Source organism: Maylandia zebra, linkage group LG8 (assembly GCF_041146795.1).
Source record: "Maylandia zebra isolate NMK-2024a linkage group LG8, Mzebra_GT3a, whole genome shotgun sequence".
NCBI lineage: Eukaryota > Metazoa > Chordata > Actinopteri > Cichliformes > Cichlidae > Maylandia > Maylandia zebra.
Window position 1 is genome coordinate 12,458,597 of NC_135174.1, and position 12,998 is coordinate 12,471,594.

At 37.6% G+C, this 12,998-nt stretch overlaps 1 protein-coding gene across 1 annotated transcript; it reads right to left on the bottom strand.

Annotated features, from left to right (window-relative positions):
• Nucleotides 1-840: 840 nt before the first annotated feature.
• LOC101482353 (uncharacterized) lies at nt 841-5,881 on the bottom strand. The gene is made up of 6 exons (XM_004562437.5): nt 5,793-5,881; nt 4,431-4,466; nt 4,048-4,266; nt 3,660-3,941; nt 3,419-3,553; nt 841-3,318 (listed from the first exon to the last, which is right to left on the bottom strand). Exons 1-6 carry the CDS (start codon nt 5,824-5,826, stop codon nt 2,870-2,872), a joined length of 1,155 nt encoding a protein of 384 aa, XP_004562494.2. The 5' UTR covers nt 5,827-5,881; the 3' UTR covers nt 841-2,869.
• Between the last annotated feature and the right edge of the window lie 7,117 nt (nt 5,882-12,998).

Below are 12,998 nucleotides of genomic sequence, written 5' to 3' on the forward strand. Positions count from 1 at the left end.
TGTGTGTGTGTGTGTATAAAACCATTACTGGAACTATAGATTTCCTCTATGATCACAGCAATACATTCTAAGTTTTCAAACCACAAACAACGACAAAACATGACATAGCATATTACCATCGTTCACATTTTATTTAGCACAACCAGTAAGAAATGCAGAAGCAGTGTGTTAAATAAGCAACACCCTATTTTTCAGTAGTTTGTAGAATCTCAAGCAGCAGTAACTTGAAGTGTCAACTCACTGGCTGCAAGTTGTCCGTTCTCTGCGGCTTCAAAACAAGCCTAAATCATTACCCCTCCACCTCCGTGCTTGACAATTGGTAAAGTTTTCACATGACTGCAAATTGGATCCTGGTTCAAATAACCTGTGTGGCTCAGACCCCACATTACATCACTTTACATTACAGGGGTTAGGGCTGTGTTCGATAGGGGACAAACATCTTCTCTCTGGTTGTCTGTCCAAAACACATCGTTACAGAAATTGTTTTGCCATCTTTAAACAAATGCATTTTTCATATTCCATGTGAAGACACAGATAAAAAGTAGTTTCGGTCCTGTGTTAAAACTGAAAACACTAACTGTTCAGCTGAGAAACTGTAACAGCTGTAATTTATCACAGATGGGTGTGTTCATCCTTATCACTTAAACACAATCACATAAACACCATGACTAAAGCTGAACATGTTAGATAATTACATAAGGCTATTTTACATATTGTGCTTTTATTTTAAAACCTCAAAGTTTCAAAGCTATGAATTATATTCCTCCCAGCCTTAGTGTCATGGTCTGTGTGCAGGTAGTCAGGAAAAGAAGCAAAGTGCAGAAGTCATGGAGGCAGAAGTTAACTTAACAGAACCTCAGCTTTATTGCTAGCAGAGTACTAAAACTGAAATAACACGGGAACAGAACACAGAGGCAGATACGGTGGTACGACGCAACGCTGAACATATGAAAATACAGACAATAAATACAAGAAGAACACAAGGGAATGAGACCAGATGGGGGACACAGCTGATACAAATTAACTGATGGGACACAAAACTAGAAACATCAACATAAGACACAGACCTTCAAAGTAAAACAGGAAATCCATAGAAAAAACTCAGAGGCACTGAACTAAACTTATATTAAATACTAGAAACTAAAAATTACAATAAAAATACACAAAACACTGGGTCACAGACCCAGGACTGTGACACTTAGACTAGCAGCCTCATACTGTAGCACAGGAGACACTGCAGGACATAAATGAATAAAAAATGACACAAAACATCTTTGTAGTAATAATATTATCTCAAGCCTTTATTCCTGCTATTTGTTTTTTAGCTATTTGTACATATTAACCAGCATCTGCGTGTGGACAGCAGAGAAAGAATTTCATTGTACAGAGAAATGCTTTTTCTTTACACACATGACAATAAACGCTTTAAATCTTTGAATCTTGAATCGTGTACAGTCTTTCAGCACAGAATATTAAATAATCTACCGTATGTACAAAAACAACAACAAAAAACCCTGAAAGCAAATGCAAAACGTTTCCAAAACAAAAAAAAAATCCCGTAAAGGCAAAACTTTTTTTCCTTTTAACACGACTCAAAATGAAAAAAAAAAAAAATCTTAATGTCTCATTCCAGCATTTCAGAAGAGAAAAAGAAATAAAACAATGTCAATAAAACCGGTCAAATAGCATCTCAATTTACTGGTTGCAATACATTTAGCCACAATACATCTGCGTTGTATGTGTGATTTTATTGAGAGAAAAATGTTATTGATATTAAATGGTTGAATATAGGACGCTAAGCAAGGGTTCGTTTACACTAAGCATAAATTTGTGATTAACTGATTTATACTAAATGGTGGAAACCGATAAAAGACGAGAAACACAAAGTACTTCAATCGTGTTGCCTTCAAAATAGAAATTCAGCAACATGACAACAAGCTGATCCGTTATAATCAGCATGACTTTAAAAAGACAAATAATGGTGTGAAGATGATTCATTTTTGTACGAGGAATAGTTTAAAAAAAATTAAAAACTGACCGTGGAGCTTGACTCACTGTTGCCTGTACTCTCAGGCTGTAGCTTCCATACTCAAAAAATGATGATACCATTTTTGTAAAACAGTTTATCTGAAATTGACCTGTCAAAATATTACATAGTATCAATTAAGAAAGTGGCTTAAGTGCTAAAAGGAATCTCACAGTGCAAAATATTTATCCCATTGCTGATGAGCTAATTTATTTATATTTTTGTATATATCACAAAGAAAAACACAGCTTTCAGAAATGCTCATTATACAGTACAGTAAAAATATGATGGAGAAATCTAAATCATGTGATAATGCCTAAACTAGATGAATGAATAATGTGCAATGATGTAAGCAGAAACGCTAGTGAGCACTGCAAATATTAGCTTGTAGCATCAAAGCTGAAGGACATGATCAGTTAATAAAGCAGACTATTTGTAGACATTAAACTGAATGTAAAGTGTGGATGTGTTGCTTGTTTGTTGACTTGGTGTCACAAAGTGTTTGCTGCTCTTTTGGATTTTGCTGAAATTTTACTCTGTATCATTTGATTTAATTAATATATTAGAAACATTTCTCCCTGCCATTGAAAAAATTGTTATTGTAAAAACCTCACTCTAGCTGTTCCCTACAGTCTCTCACAGATTTATTTTCATTACTTATTATTGATTGTCAATCTGTATTGACACTTTCACGCCTGAAAGACTCCTGGAGTTTGTCAGATTTCTTAAACATTCATTCAAATCAAGGAATCTTAACTTTGAGATCGAGATCAACACATCTGCATGGTTTAGGTTTGCAGCATTAAACCTGTTTCTCCTGCAGTGGCGCAGCGCCTTTTTTATTCATTCGCCCGCTGTTGCAGACTCACTGGGCTTATCCTTCTTCCCTACTGCTTCATATCCACCCTCTCCGCCTGCTGCACCCTCCACCCCTAAAGTGTGGTATACCTGCTCTTTTATTTCGCCTTTCTTCAGTGCTTCGTATCCACCCTCTCCGCCTGCTGCACCCTCCACCCCTAAAGTGTGGTATACCCCCTCTTTCATTTCGCCTTTCTTCAGTGCTTCGTATCCACCCTCTCCACCCGCCGCCCCTTCCGCCCCTAAAGTGTGGTATACCCCCTCTTTCATTTCGCCTTTCTTCAGTGGTTCATATTCGCCACCTTTCGGCTCTCCGCCTGATGCTCCTGCAAGGGTGTCGTACTCTCGCTCCCTCCCAGATGCCTTCTCCAGAGTTTCATACTTGTCATCACCTCGCTCTTTTGATCTCAGTGCCACATCCTCATAAATCCGCCCTGAGAAAAGTACGGCATGCAGTGTGGTATGAATACAGTGACTGTTACCATACCTAAAAAACAGTAAACAATCCAAAGAAACAAAAAAAATGCTACTCACCTCCGTCACTTCTTCTCCTACGTCGTAAACCTACCACCACTATCACCACCAACATCCCCACCAATACCAACAATATTCCCAACACCATCCCCAACTTCCCCTCCGTCTTAGGTGGTTTTGGAAGCTTCCATGGATCTGTGGGAACAGAAAATATATAAATCTAATAGTCATGAGTCTCCTCGTTGTACTCCCATTAACTTCATTTCAATAAAACTGAAGACGTAATGAAAAATATGCTTACCAGAGGTGGTGAGAATTACTTGGTTACTTCTGTGAGTTCGATCCTTATCCGTACACCAGTAAATAGTCTCATCGACATTGAGGTCAGCAGTTTGAAACACCATACTGTTATTGACGCCCTCCAATTTCAGTGAAACCATTTTTAGACTTTCTCCACCCCTGCACACCCAGCACCTCCACCCTTTCAGACCATCCTTATTTTCAAGCTTCAGGATAACTGCACCTCCCTTCCACATGTTCTGATAGCCTGTCTCAATGGTGAGTGAAGCGCTGAGACCAGATTCTGCAGGACAAATAAAGAAAATCATCTCATTATTATGTGTGAATTGTGAATTTACCTTTAGATCTGTGGAAGTTTGAGCTCTAATATGTGTTGATTGTGAATTCACCCATGACATTGACTGAAACAGGGTCACTCTTTGTCCTACTGATCTCGCACCAATAAGGGCCTCCGTCGTTTGAGTTTTTAATTTCCACTTTCAAAGTGTCTTGTCCGTCGATTGTCTCAGCATTAGGTTTGTGCCATGTCACTGAGCTCGCACTTGGATTGCATTTTAAGTAAACTGTATCCCCAATGAAGGCCATTTTAAATGCAGGTACCATCAAAACTAAAAAACGAGAGAAAAAGAAGAAATGCAATCAAGTATTTGTGTAGCCCTTCTGAGAAAAACTACAAATACACTGTTGCGCATACTGAGCAAATAATAAAGGGCAATAAATGCAGTACAGCGTGTACAAGTGACATTTTTAGAAGTAAGTGAATATGGATTACCTTGTGGTTTTTGACATCTTACCATGAGTGGCAACACTGTAACAAAAGAGCAAAAAAGTGCTTTTTAATTTGAACAAATTTACCATCAAATGAGATTTTTATCTGTGTGACATTGAGCAGGTACTGGCACTGTTAAAACAAAGGAGAATACAAGAGCATGTTCAGTGGAATTATTTCAACAAATATGAAGTAACTTAGTGGTTCACGGACTATTTTTTAAATAAAAAAAATACATTTGTGACTCAGAGTAACCTAAAATTACTGCGGTTAGGATTAAGAATTTTTAAAATTAAGTATAAATTAGTATTTGTTCAATTCAGCTGTAATTATGAGACACTGGGTGTTGTAAATATAACATTTTAGTTGATAGACTGGTGACCTGTTTAGTGCCCCTCCCCCTCCTTTCTCCCATTTGACAGCTGAGTATGCAAAGGCCGCTGTAACCCTGAATTGGACAAGTGAATGGATGGAAATAATATTTGTCAAATATCTGCTTAACTGCCTGCATATGTATGAAAGATTAACTTTACATTTATCCAACACGTTAAGAAAAAATAATATTATTCATCATTTTGAGAAAAAGTCGAATCGTGGAAAAATGCCTTGTTTAGATGAGTGAAACAAATTAATGTGAGACAACATCTTTATTGTGTGATGGTGTAACCATCAGTCCTGTTTCCTTGCATCTGTCCATTACCAGTCATTTCATTTTGTACAAATTCACTCTTCTACGTTTGTGTGGTTTTCCGTCTGACCACACGCAGCTTTCTGCACCATGTTTTCGACGTCCTTAAACCGATCACCAGACTGTGTTTATGTGCGCAAAGAGAAATAAAATCTGTTCTTGTTACACATAAAACCCGATTCATTAAGAGGAGAATTCTCCTTGATAAAGCCGCTGGAATTTCCACAATGCAACTTTTGTCTCAAATTAGATTTTTGACTTTAATCATTTTTTTCTTAATGTGGTCCTAATACTCAGTCGTGGCACTTTGTCTAGAAACAACAACTCTTAACTATACATCTTGACTTTTTTCTCAAAATGATCAATAATATATCTTTTTTCTTAATGTGGTCCTAATACTCCTTCATAAACATCATACTGCTTCATAAAATCATTTGTCATAACTCACAAAGCTTTTTTCTTCAAATTAAATAACTCCAGCGAAACTGTCAAATATTTTTTATATAATGAATAATAGATAACTCCTGTTACTTAAATGCTAACTGCAGTACAGTTTTTAATTTTTTTCTCAAGTTTAAGAAATTACAATTGCAAAGTTATAAAAATAATTCCCAGCTATGTTCGCGTCATACAACAAAAACAAAAGTCCTGCATCATGTCTCAGCTGGCTTTCTTACCTGCAATGAGCAGCAAATGCTTTCCACTCGCCATGATCAAAGGTACGACGGGCAAGAGAAGCTTCACTTTAACTCAGTCACGGAGGAGTGACAAGTGACTAACTGGCTGCTTCCCTTAATGAGTCATGTTGAGGAAGTTGAGGGAGGGCCATGCATAATAGTAGTGGAGGAAAACTATTTTTTTTAAAAACTATCTAATCATCTTAGTATACTTCAGCTTTTGACTTAGATTTTTCCTCAGTTTTCCTCCTCCGCAGTATTTTGTCCTATAATGCTACGGACAGAGAAAAACGGGAATGATTGCGGCAGTTTTCTTCACACAAGTGATAAAACTGTTCCAGTAAGCTAAAAGAGAGGAGCTTGGGAACTTTGAAGGGTGGGAAAGTTTTAGCACTCCGAAAGCTTTCCTGTGATAATGCAGGAGAGGGCTCTGGGGACACTAAAGGTATTGAACATACATGCTTACCTCATATAACGGTGAAGAACACCTGAAACAAACCACTCAAGTGCGCCATTTTATTTATTTATTTAGTTGGTTAGTTCTTCTTTTCATAAAGGCCTTTCCATATTTCATATTTTGTTTGTACAGAATTAATTTTTTTTACAGATTTTGTTCACAGAAGAATCACATAAGTAACTGAGCTCACTTTCCTAGATAAGACAATTCTTAAAATGTAGTTTAAATTATAGTACAACACAAAAATAAGTGGGTTTATCACAAAAATTAGGTTTTTTTGTCATGTGAAAGGTACAGTGGCACGTTATTGTTCTTTGTAGAAAATATCAAATTTAAAAAAGTTCCTCCTGTTTTTGTTGCTGTCGTGTTTGTTTTGCAGCAGATGCACCCAAGTGTCAACTAAACATATAGGATGCTGTATTTGTCTAGTAGTTAGTACCGTTAGTGATAAAGTGCAGTATAAAGGGTAAGAGACAAGCTGTAGAAAGCAAAAGCAAAAACAGTCAAAATACCAAAACCAGATTGAAAAAAAAGTCGATCAAGATTTCAAATCTGTGACTTGAGCACTGCTATAGAGAAGCTCTTCATTTCATTACGAGTCACAGATAAAGTTATAAAGCAAGGAAAGCTATAATGTCTCAGCAAGAGCTTTCAGGTCTAAATTCTGTGATTAATAATCATAACTGGACTGATGATGCGAGTCATTCTGAGGTAAAGTCCCCTTTTGGCAGAGATGAAAACTACTGGCTTCTGTTTGAAATTCCTGGAATAATAGCAAAGATGTGCAGACCGAAGAATAAACCCGAGGCTTTTGCTTTACATTTACAATTTACATCTTACAATTTATGGGGATTTTATTTATTTATTTATTTTGGAGTGAATTAAATTAAATCTACCACATAATGGGATCAGTCTGGTACAAGTCAACTGTATGAGTTGGTGAGCAACACTGAGCTGCAGGATTCTGGACTTCCAAACTAAATACAGGAATTCCTGGGCAGAGTGAGCAACAGACCTAAGAGAATGTGCGGCGCTTTTATTTTTCAACCAGCCGATATGTGAAACAACACAACTCAATCTCATCAACAACTAACAACCTGAGTGAATCTCTGTTTAAATATCATAATCAGACTCAAAGAGAGTTCTTTGTTTCTTCACAAAAAAAAATGGACTTCAAGAAATGAATGCACACTAAGCACTCTGCAGTAGTAGAGACCTTTACAATTCCTTGCTGTTCACATCTTGGCTGACCTCACATGGACCACAGGCATCTCATATTATTTGCACACTCCCCTCCCTCATCACTTACAGCCCATCTTCTATCAGTCCACATCAGAGAGCCTTCTGACCACTCACCACCATCTCGGGTGGCTGTAGCTCAGGAGCTTGGTGATTCAGTCTCTGGCTGCTCCAATTTTTCCATGTTAAAATTTGATATACTGATTGTTGCATAGATATAGAAAAAAAAGTGCTCGTGTGATTGAGGCAAGTTGTATAAAGTGCTTTGAGTCTGGTAGAGTAAAAGAAAAGCGCTATGGTGTGGTTTACCAGTGGCCTGAGTTATATGAGTAGTAGAGTGTGTATCGGTTAACTCTATCCTCCCTCAATTGTATTTAAATTTAGCTATCTTCAAAGGAGAGTCACACACTAAACATGTTACCCTTGTTTCTCTTATTTTTCTTTATTTGCTACCTCATTGTGTTTATCTTGAGCAACACTTTGGTAGCCTTGTCAGCCTATTAAGATATATGATGCATTCAGTGTTTTGCAATTTCTGAAGAGGTTGCCTCATGAAAGTTCTTAGAATAGGAGCTTTTCCTCTTAGTTTTTGTTTTGTTTCTTCCAGCATTGCAGTATAAGTGTTCAGAACTGACCTTCTGCTCAGTATTTGGTCTTCATGAAGCAGTTCTGAGAAATTCAGGGGAAGCTGTTGCAGTTTCTCACCAGTTCAAACTGTTGCAAACCCTTATAAAGACTGAGAACAGAAACACGGTGAGATGAGCTGTACTGCTGTTGCTACCACAACATGATGCAAATCAAAAAGAAATAAAAAGGTCATGGTGACCACACTAAGTTAACGCAAACCTAGAGTTCCCCATTTCAGGTTTAAAAACTGCATTGTAGCACTAAAAACTTTAACTGGAAATAATCTTCAGGTCAAATAGTTACATGACAGTTGGTGACTTTATATGCGCAGGTCACATCAGGACACTGTGGGTTTTACGTGTTAGATCACCCATGGCCTAATGTAACAGCTAACTCAGGGCTAGTTTAAAAAAAAACAACCAAAACAACTTCCCCTTATGGAGGCAAAGCTGAAATAAAGAACTAACAAAATAAGAAGTGGATTTGTCTGCCTTAAAAACTGACAATGTGCAGTTTCTCCTCTTCTGTTTTTGTTTCCAAGAATTTAAACACAGTTTACAGGTTTTTCTTTTTTTTTTTTAATCTATTTAGAAATAGATTTAAAAAAGCGGAAGAGATAGAAAGCCTAATCCTTTTTTAAAAGACAACTTGTTTCTACTGCTTTCCTTTTCGCCTGTTTCTTTCACATTATTCTGATAACTTAAAGAAATGTATGCAGTATTTCAGTTACTTTAATTGGCCACCAGAGCCCAGCACTGCATCAGTTTTCCTTGAGAATAACACATGAATGGGGCCTTAAGCCAGATCTGAGCCTGTTTTTACTGAATGTCTTTATGCTAAGCACTTCTCCAATAAATATATAAAAAACTATTTAATTTTAAGAGTGAATAACTGCATTTAGGGCTGTGAATATGCAAATCAGTCTAAGTTTGTGAGTGCAGAACTCATAAAATGGGATTTTTATTCTTAGGCTAACATGAATGCAGTTGGGTTTGTAGCGTTTCAGTTCATTCACACAGAAACTGTGACTTGAATTTTTTTTTTTACACCAAACCAGCGATTCAAAGTGCTTCACAGCTTAAGATTCATAGATCAATATTTTGTCTCTCATCCTTCCTCTTTTCTCTTTTTTTGCCTTTTTGATTCCACGTCTACAAAAAAAAGCTGAATTCACTAAAACACACAGGAAAATAAATAAATAAAAATCTACCCAGCATGTTCTTACTACTGTACGCTCCATCTGCCCATGACCCACTTTTCTCTCCTTGCTTGAGAGGGTTAACACAGAAAGCAGGAAGAAAGCTAGTTTCTCATTAAAAAAGACCCAAAAAAGGACATTGGGTGGCAAAAGCAGTGTAAGCATCAAGGTAGGATGAAAAGTGTGGTGAATATGCACTATGGAGTGGCGCACCATTAAAGCAGAGCAACGACTAGAGCTCTTATCAGGGGTAACAATGCAGGTGTCATGTTGTCCTTAAGAGGCTGGATATGGCAGGATTCATCTCCATCTCCTCTTAGCAGAGGGTACTGTTGTGCACATTAATGTATTTCAGCCGAGCTTTGCTTCCTCCATCCGTCTCTTTGATGGGCTCTAAAAGCTGCCATAAAGCAAGCCTCAGGACAGTCTTTTCACTCAAACACTCCAAAAGCATAAACGCTATTCACTGAAAGATACTTGTTATATAAAGTTACTTATCTGACATTAGAGCATGGAATATATCATTTCCTAATTTATCTTTTTTTTATTACCTCGTGAAGACAGCAGTCTTGCAACTTTTGCTGTTTAGTGAGTGAAGAGTTCATGTCATCTTTTGCTTCAGTGGGTAGGTCATGCACAGGAAATGTGGGTGCAGGCTGGCTGTGGGTTAATGTCAGAAGCAACTGGAAGCCGCTGCTGCTCTGCTTCTGAGTGTTTACCTTTCCTCTGCTGGCAGCCTGCCCTTGCAGCAGGTGACATGTAGCTGTCATGGGAGATGCTGTGCCATGTAAGGATACTGACTCGATTCCCAGTGGGACGCAGAGTGACGCAACCACACCTTGAGCGTGTCACAAACAAGCAGACGTCACCAGAAACTAGTGGCCTGGTGGGGTCTTTGGAAATTTACACGCAATGTCACCATCAACAGAACTGGGAGACTTTTAATTATCATCTCTGGAAAATTAGATTTCGCTTCAGTTTGTGAGCTTGTCCAAAAATGTCTGAAAAACCTACCCCGACAACCTTTTATGACGTCAGAAAAGGGAGGAATTCAACATTTCTGTAACTAATAAGCCAGGCCACACCTGACCTAACCTGCCTTAGCGCTGGGTGATTAATGTTAGTTATGACGATTATAAAACAATTATCAAAATTCTTTCTTTTACAGCAGTCCCTCCCTAAAAGCCCAGTGTCACCGCCGATGAGACTGCGGCATGTTTCGTTCACTTCAAAGAAACTTTGATCACTGACAGACTTGTAGATAATTAATGATCATTAACGGTTTCCTTTGTGTACCCACAGACCTCGGCTTGGACTGGCAGGCAGGGTCTCTCTCCTGACTGCAACATCCTTTTTTATATATATATTCAAGGAAATTTTAAATACTAACAAAGGTAAATAAATGCATGATGTTTTCAAAATTCAAATACTATATCCATAATACAGACACTCATGTTTTCCCCTTTATTTAAAGGGTTTAAAAGACAGTATGTGTCAGTAAACTCAGATTTTATTTGCCGACTTGTTTAAGAATTTGCCCATTTTTTGCAAACAAAGGTTTTAAGAGCGGGAGATACATTCATCAGGGCTGATTGCCATAATTCTTCCCAGACTTCTTTAGCTTTCATATCTAGGTTCCCAAATGGCATTTTTCTGTGTTTAAATTGTGCCCATTGTAATTGTAATTCACTTTATTTATATTATAGACATGATACCTGCTCTTAAAAGAGGCCGTAAATGAAAAACATTATTGCTACAAACTGAAGCATATTGGATTTGTACGGCACACAAAGCCACAAAGACTTGAATGAAGAAGAACTGTTAAGCTGCTCTTTTCATTTAGTTACAGAATGAATTTTCCAGTGTCTGATAACTTTAGTGAAAACATGGGTTTTTGTTTATTTTTCCAATAATTTCCAAGACGTTCAGTCATTTTCTTTCCAATCTCCTACCATGAGCTGGATGACTGAGAATCGACACCGACATCTTCTTATTGTCTTGGAACGACTGTGACCACATAATTTCCTCTGGGATTAATAACGTATTCTGATTCTGATTCATCATATCCCAGTGGTTTTAATATTGTTGTGTACTGTTGTGTTGATAGTGTTTTTGTAGAAGTGTGTAATGATGCTGATTGTGGGCACATGTTTGCTACCTTTGGCATGTTTTTTTTTTTTTTTGTTTTCTTGCAGGTGTCATTATCTTATTTGTTTTCTTGTTAAAGGACACTGATAACAGTCCATCTTTTTACCTTTATAAAGTATTATTTCCGAGAGTGCTGGTCTTTTCAAAAGTCAAATATTAGCCATGTAGAAATTAAAACGATATCAGTAATGACAAAAACAACTGCTGTTATAATTTTTAGGGTTTTGGAGCATGGATGGTGAAAAGAGATGAAAAGTTTAGTAGGATTTAACCAACTCTTCCTTTTTGAGTAAATTTAAAGTAAAGATTGTTTGATAGTGGCAGCATTATTCACAGGAGAAGCGTTACCATGTCTTCCCAATCTCTTATAATCAGGTAGGTGTTGATGCCATTTTCAAACATGTCATAAAAGATTTGTTTTTAAATTTCAGTCATGACAGCAAATAAGACATTTCCATCTCTGTATTTTAGAATAAGAAGTACATAAAAGCCTTTTCACTGTGAATGTGACGGACCAAGCAGTGAAGGAAAGTCAGGTAGAGGTTAAAGTTTTTTTATTTAACATTTAACTCCATAACAAACTTGGTTAAATCTGACATAAAAATCAAAATCTTGTGCCCATAAAAGAGGGCAATGTAACAGTCCTCTACTCAAAAGCTGACACAGACCTACCTAATCAAGATAAAGGGGAAACTTAAATAGCGTTATGTGTAAGCCTCTACTGTAACACTGATATTACCACTGTGGGGCTGTAACTGCAGCCATCACAGTGAAGTACTGTGTGAACATAAACTAGCAGTTTCTTAACCTGTTAAAGTAATGAATTTCAGGTTTATTAGGTAATTCAAGGTAACCACTTTTAATTTTCTTTGAATATTCCGATTGTAGAAAAGGCTAACACATCCACTGTACTGGGATCAGGGAAGTGCCAGCACCAAACGGCTCTAAAGGATAAACGGCAAGACAGCTGAGAAAACAACACAAAGATGCACCAGCCCTCACAGATTCTTCAAAGTCGAACACCAGTGGTTATCACAGCGCTTGACTGGTTGGTAAATGCTCCACATATAGTTGCAAACCTGCTAAAACAAGGCAGCACGCCTGCTATATTTATCACTGGAAAGTTCCCAAACACAAACAGATTTTTTTGCTATTTTTTTATGACCTTTCAGCATCAAGGAGACAAAGGGAGCTGTGCAGTGTGCAAACCCATGGCCAGATTGTGTGTGGGACAGATAAAAGGTGGAAATCAGTGACGTGAGTGTATCTGATTGATAAATTGGCTGACATAATAGGAGAGGAGCTATGGAGCACCAGAGAGGTGGTTGGACCGTGAAAAACTGAAAGAATGAGGCAGAATAATGAAGAAAATTGGGGATAATTGAACAGAAGAGCACTTGGGTATGAAAAAAGAGAGGGAGAGGGAGAGTGAGAACAACTGACAGATGGTGAAGAGTGGGTACACAGAGAGGAAGGAGAATGGAGGAGAGGCAGATCAATCTAGCAGCTGAAGTAAGACAGAAAGAGAGTATGCAAT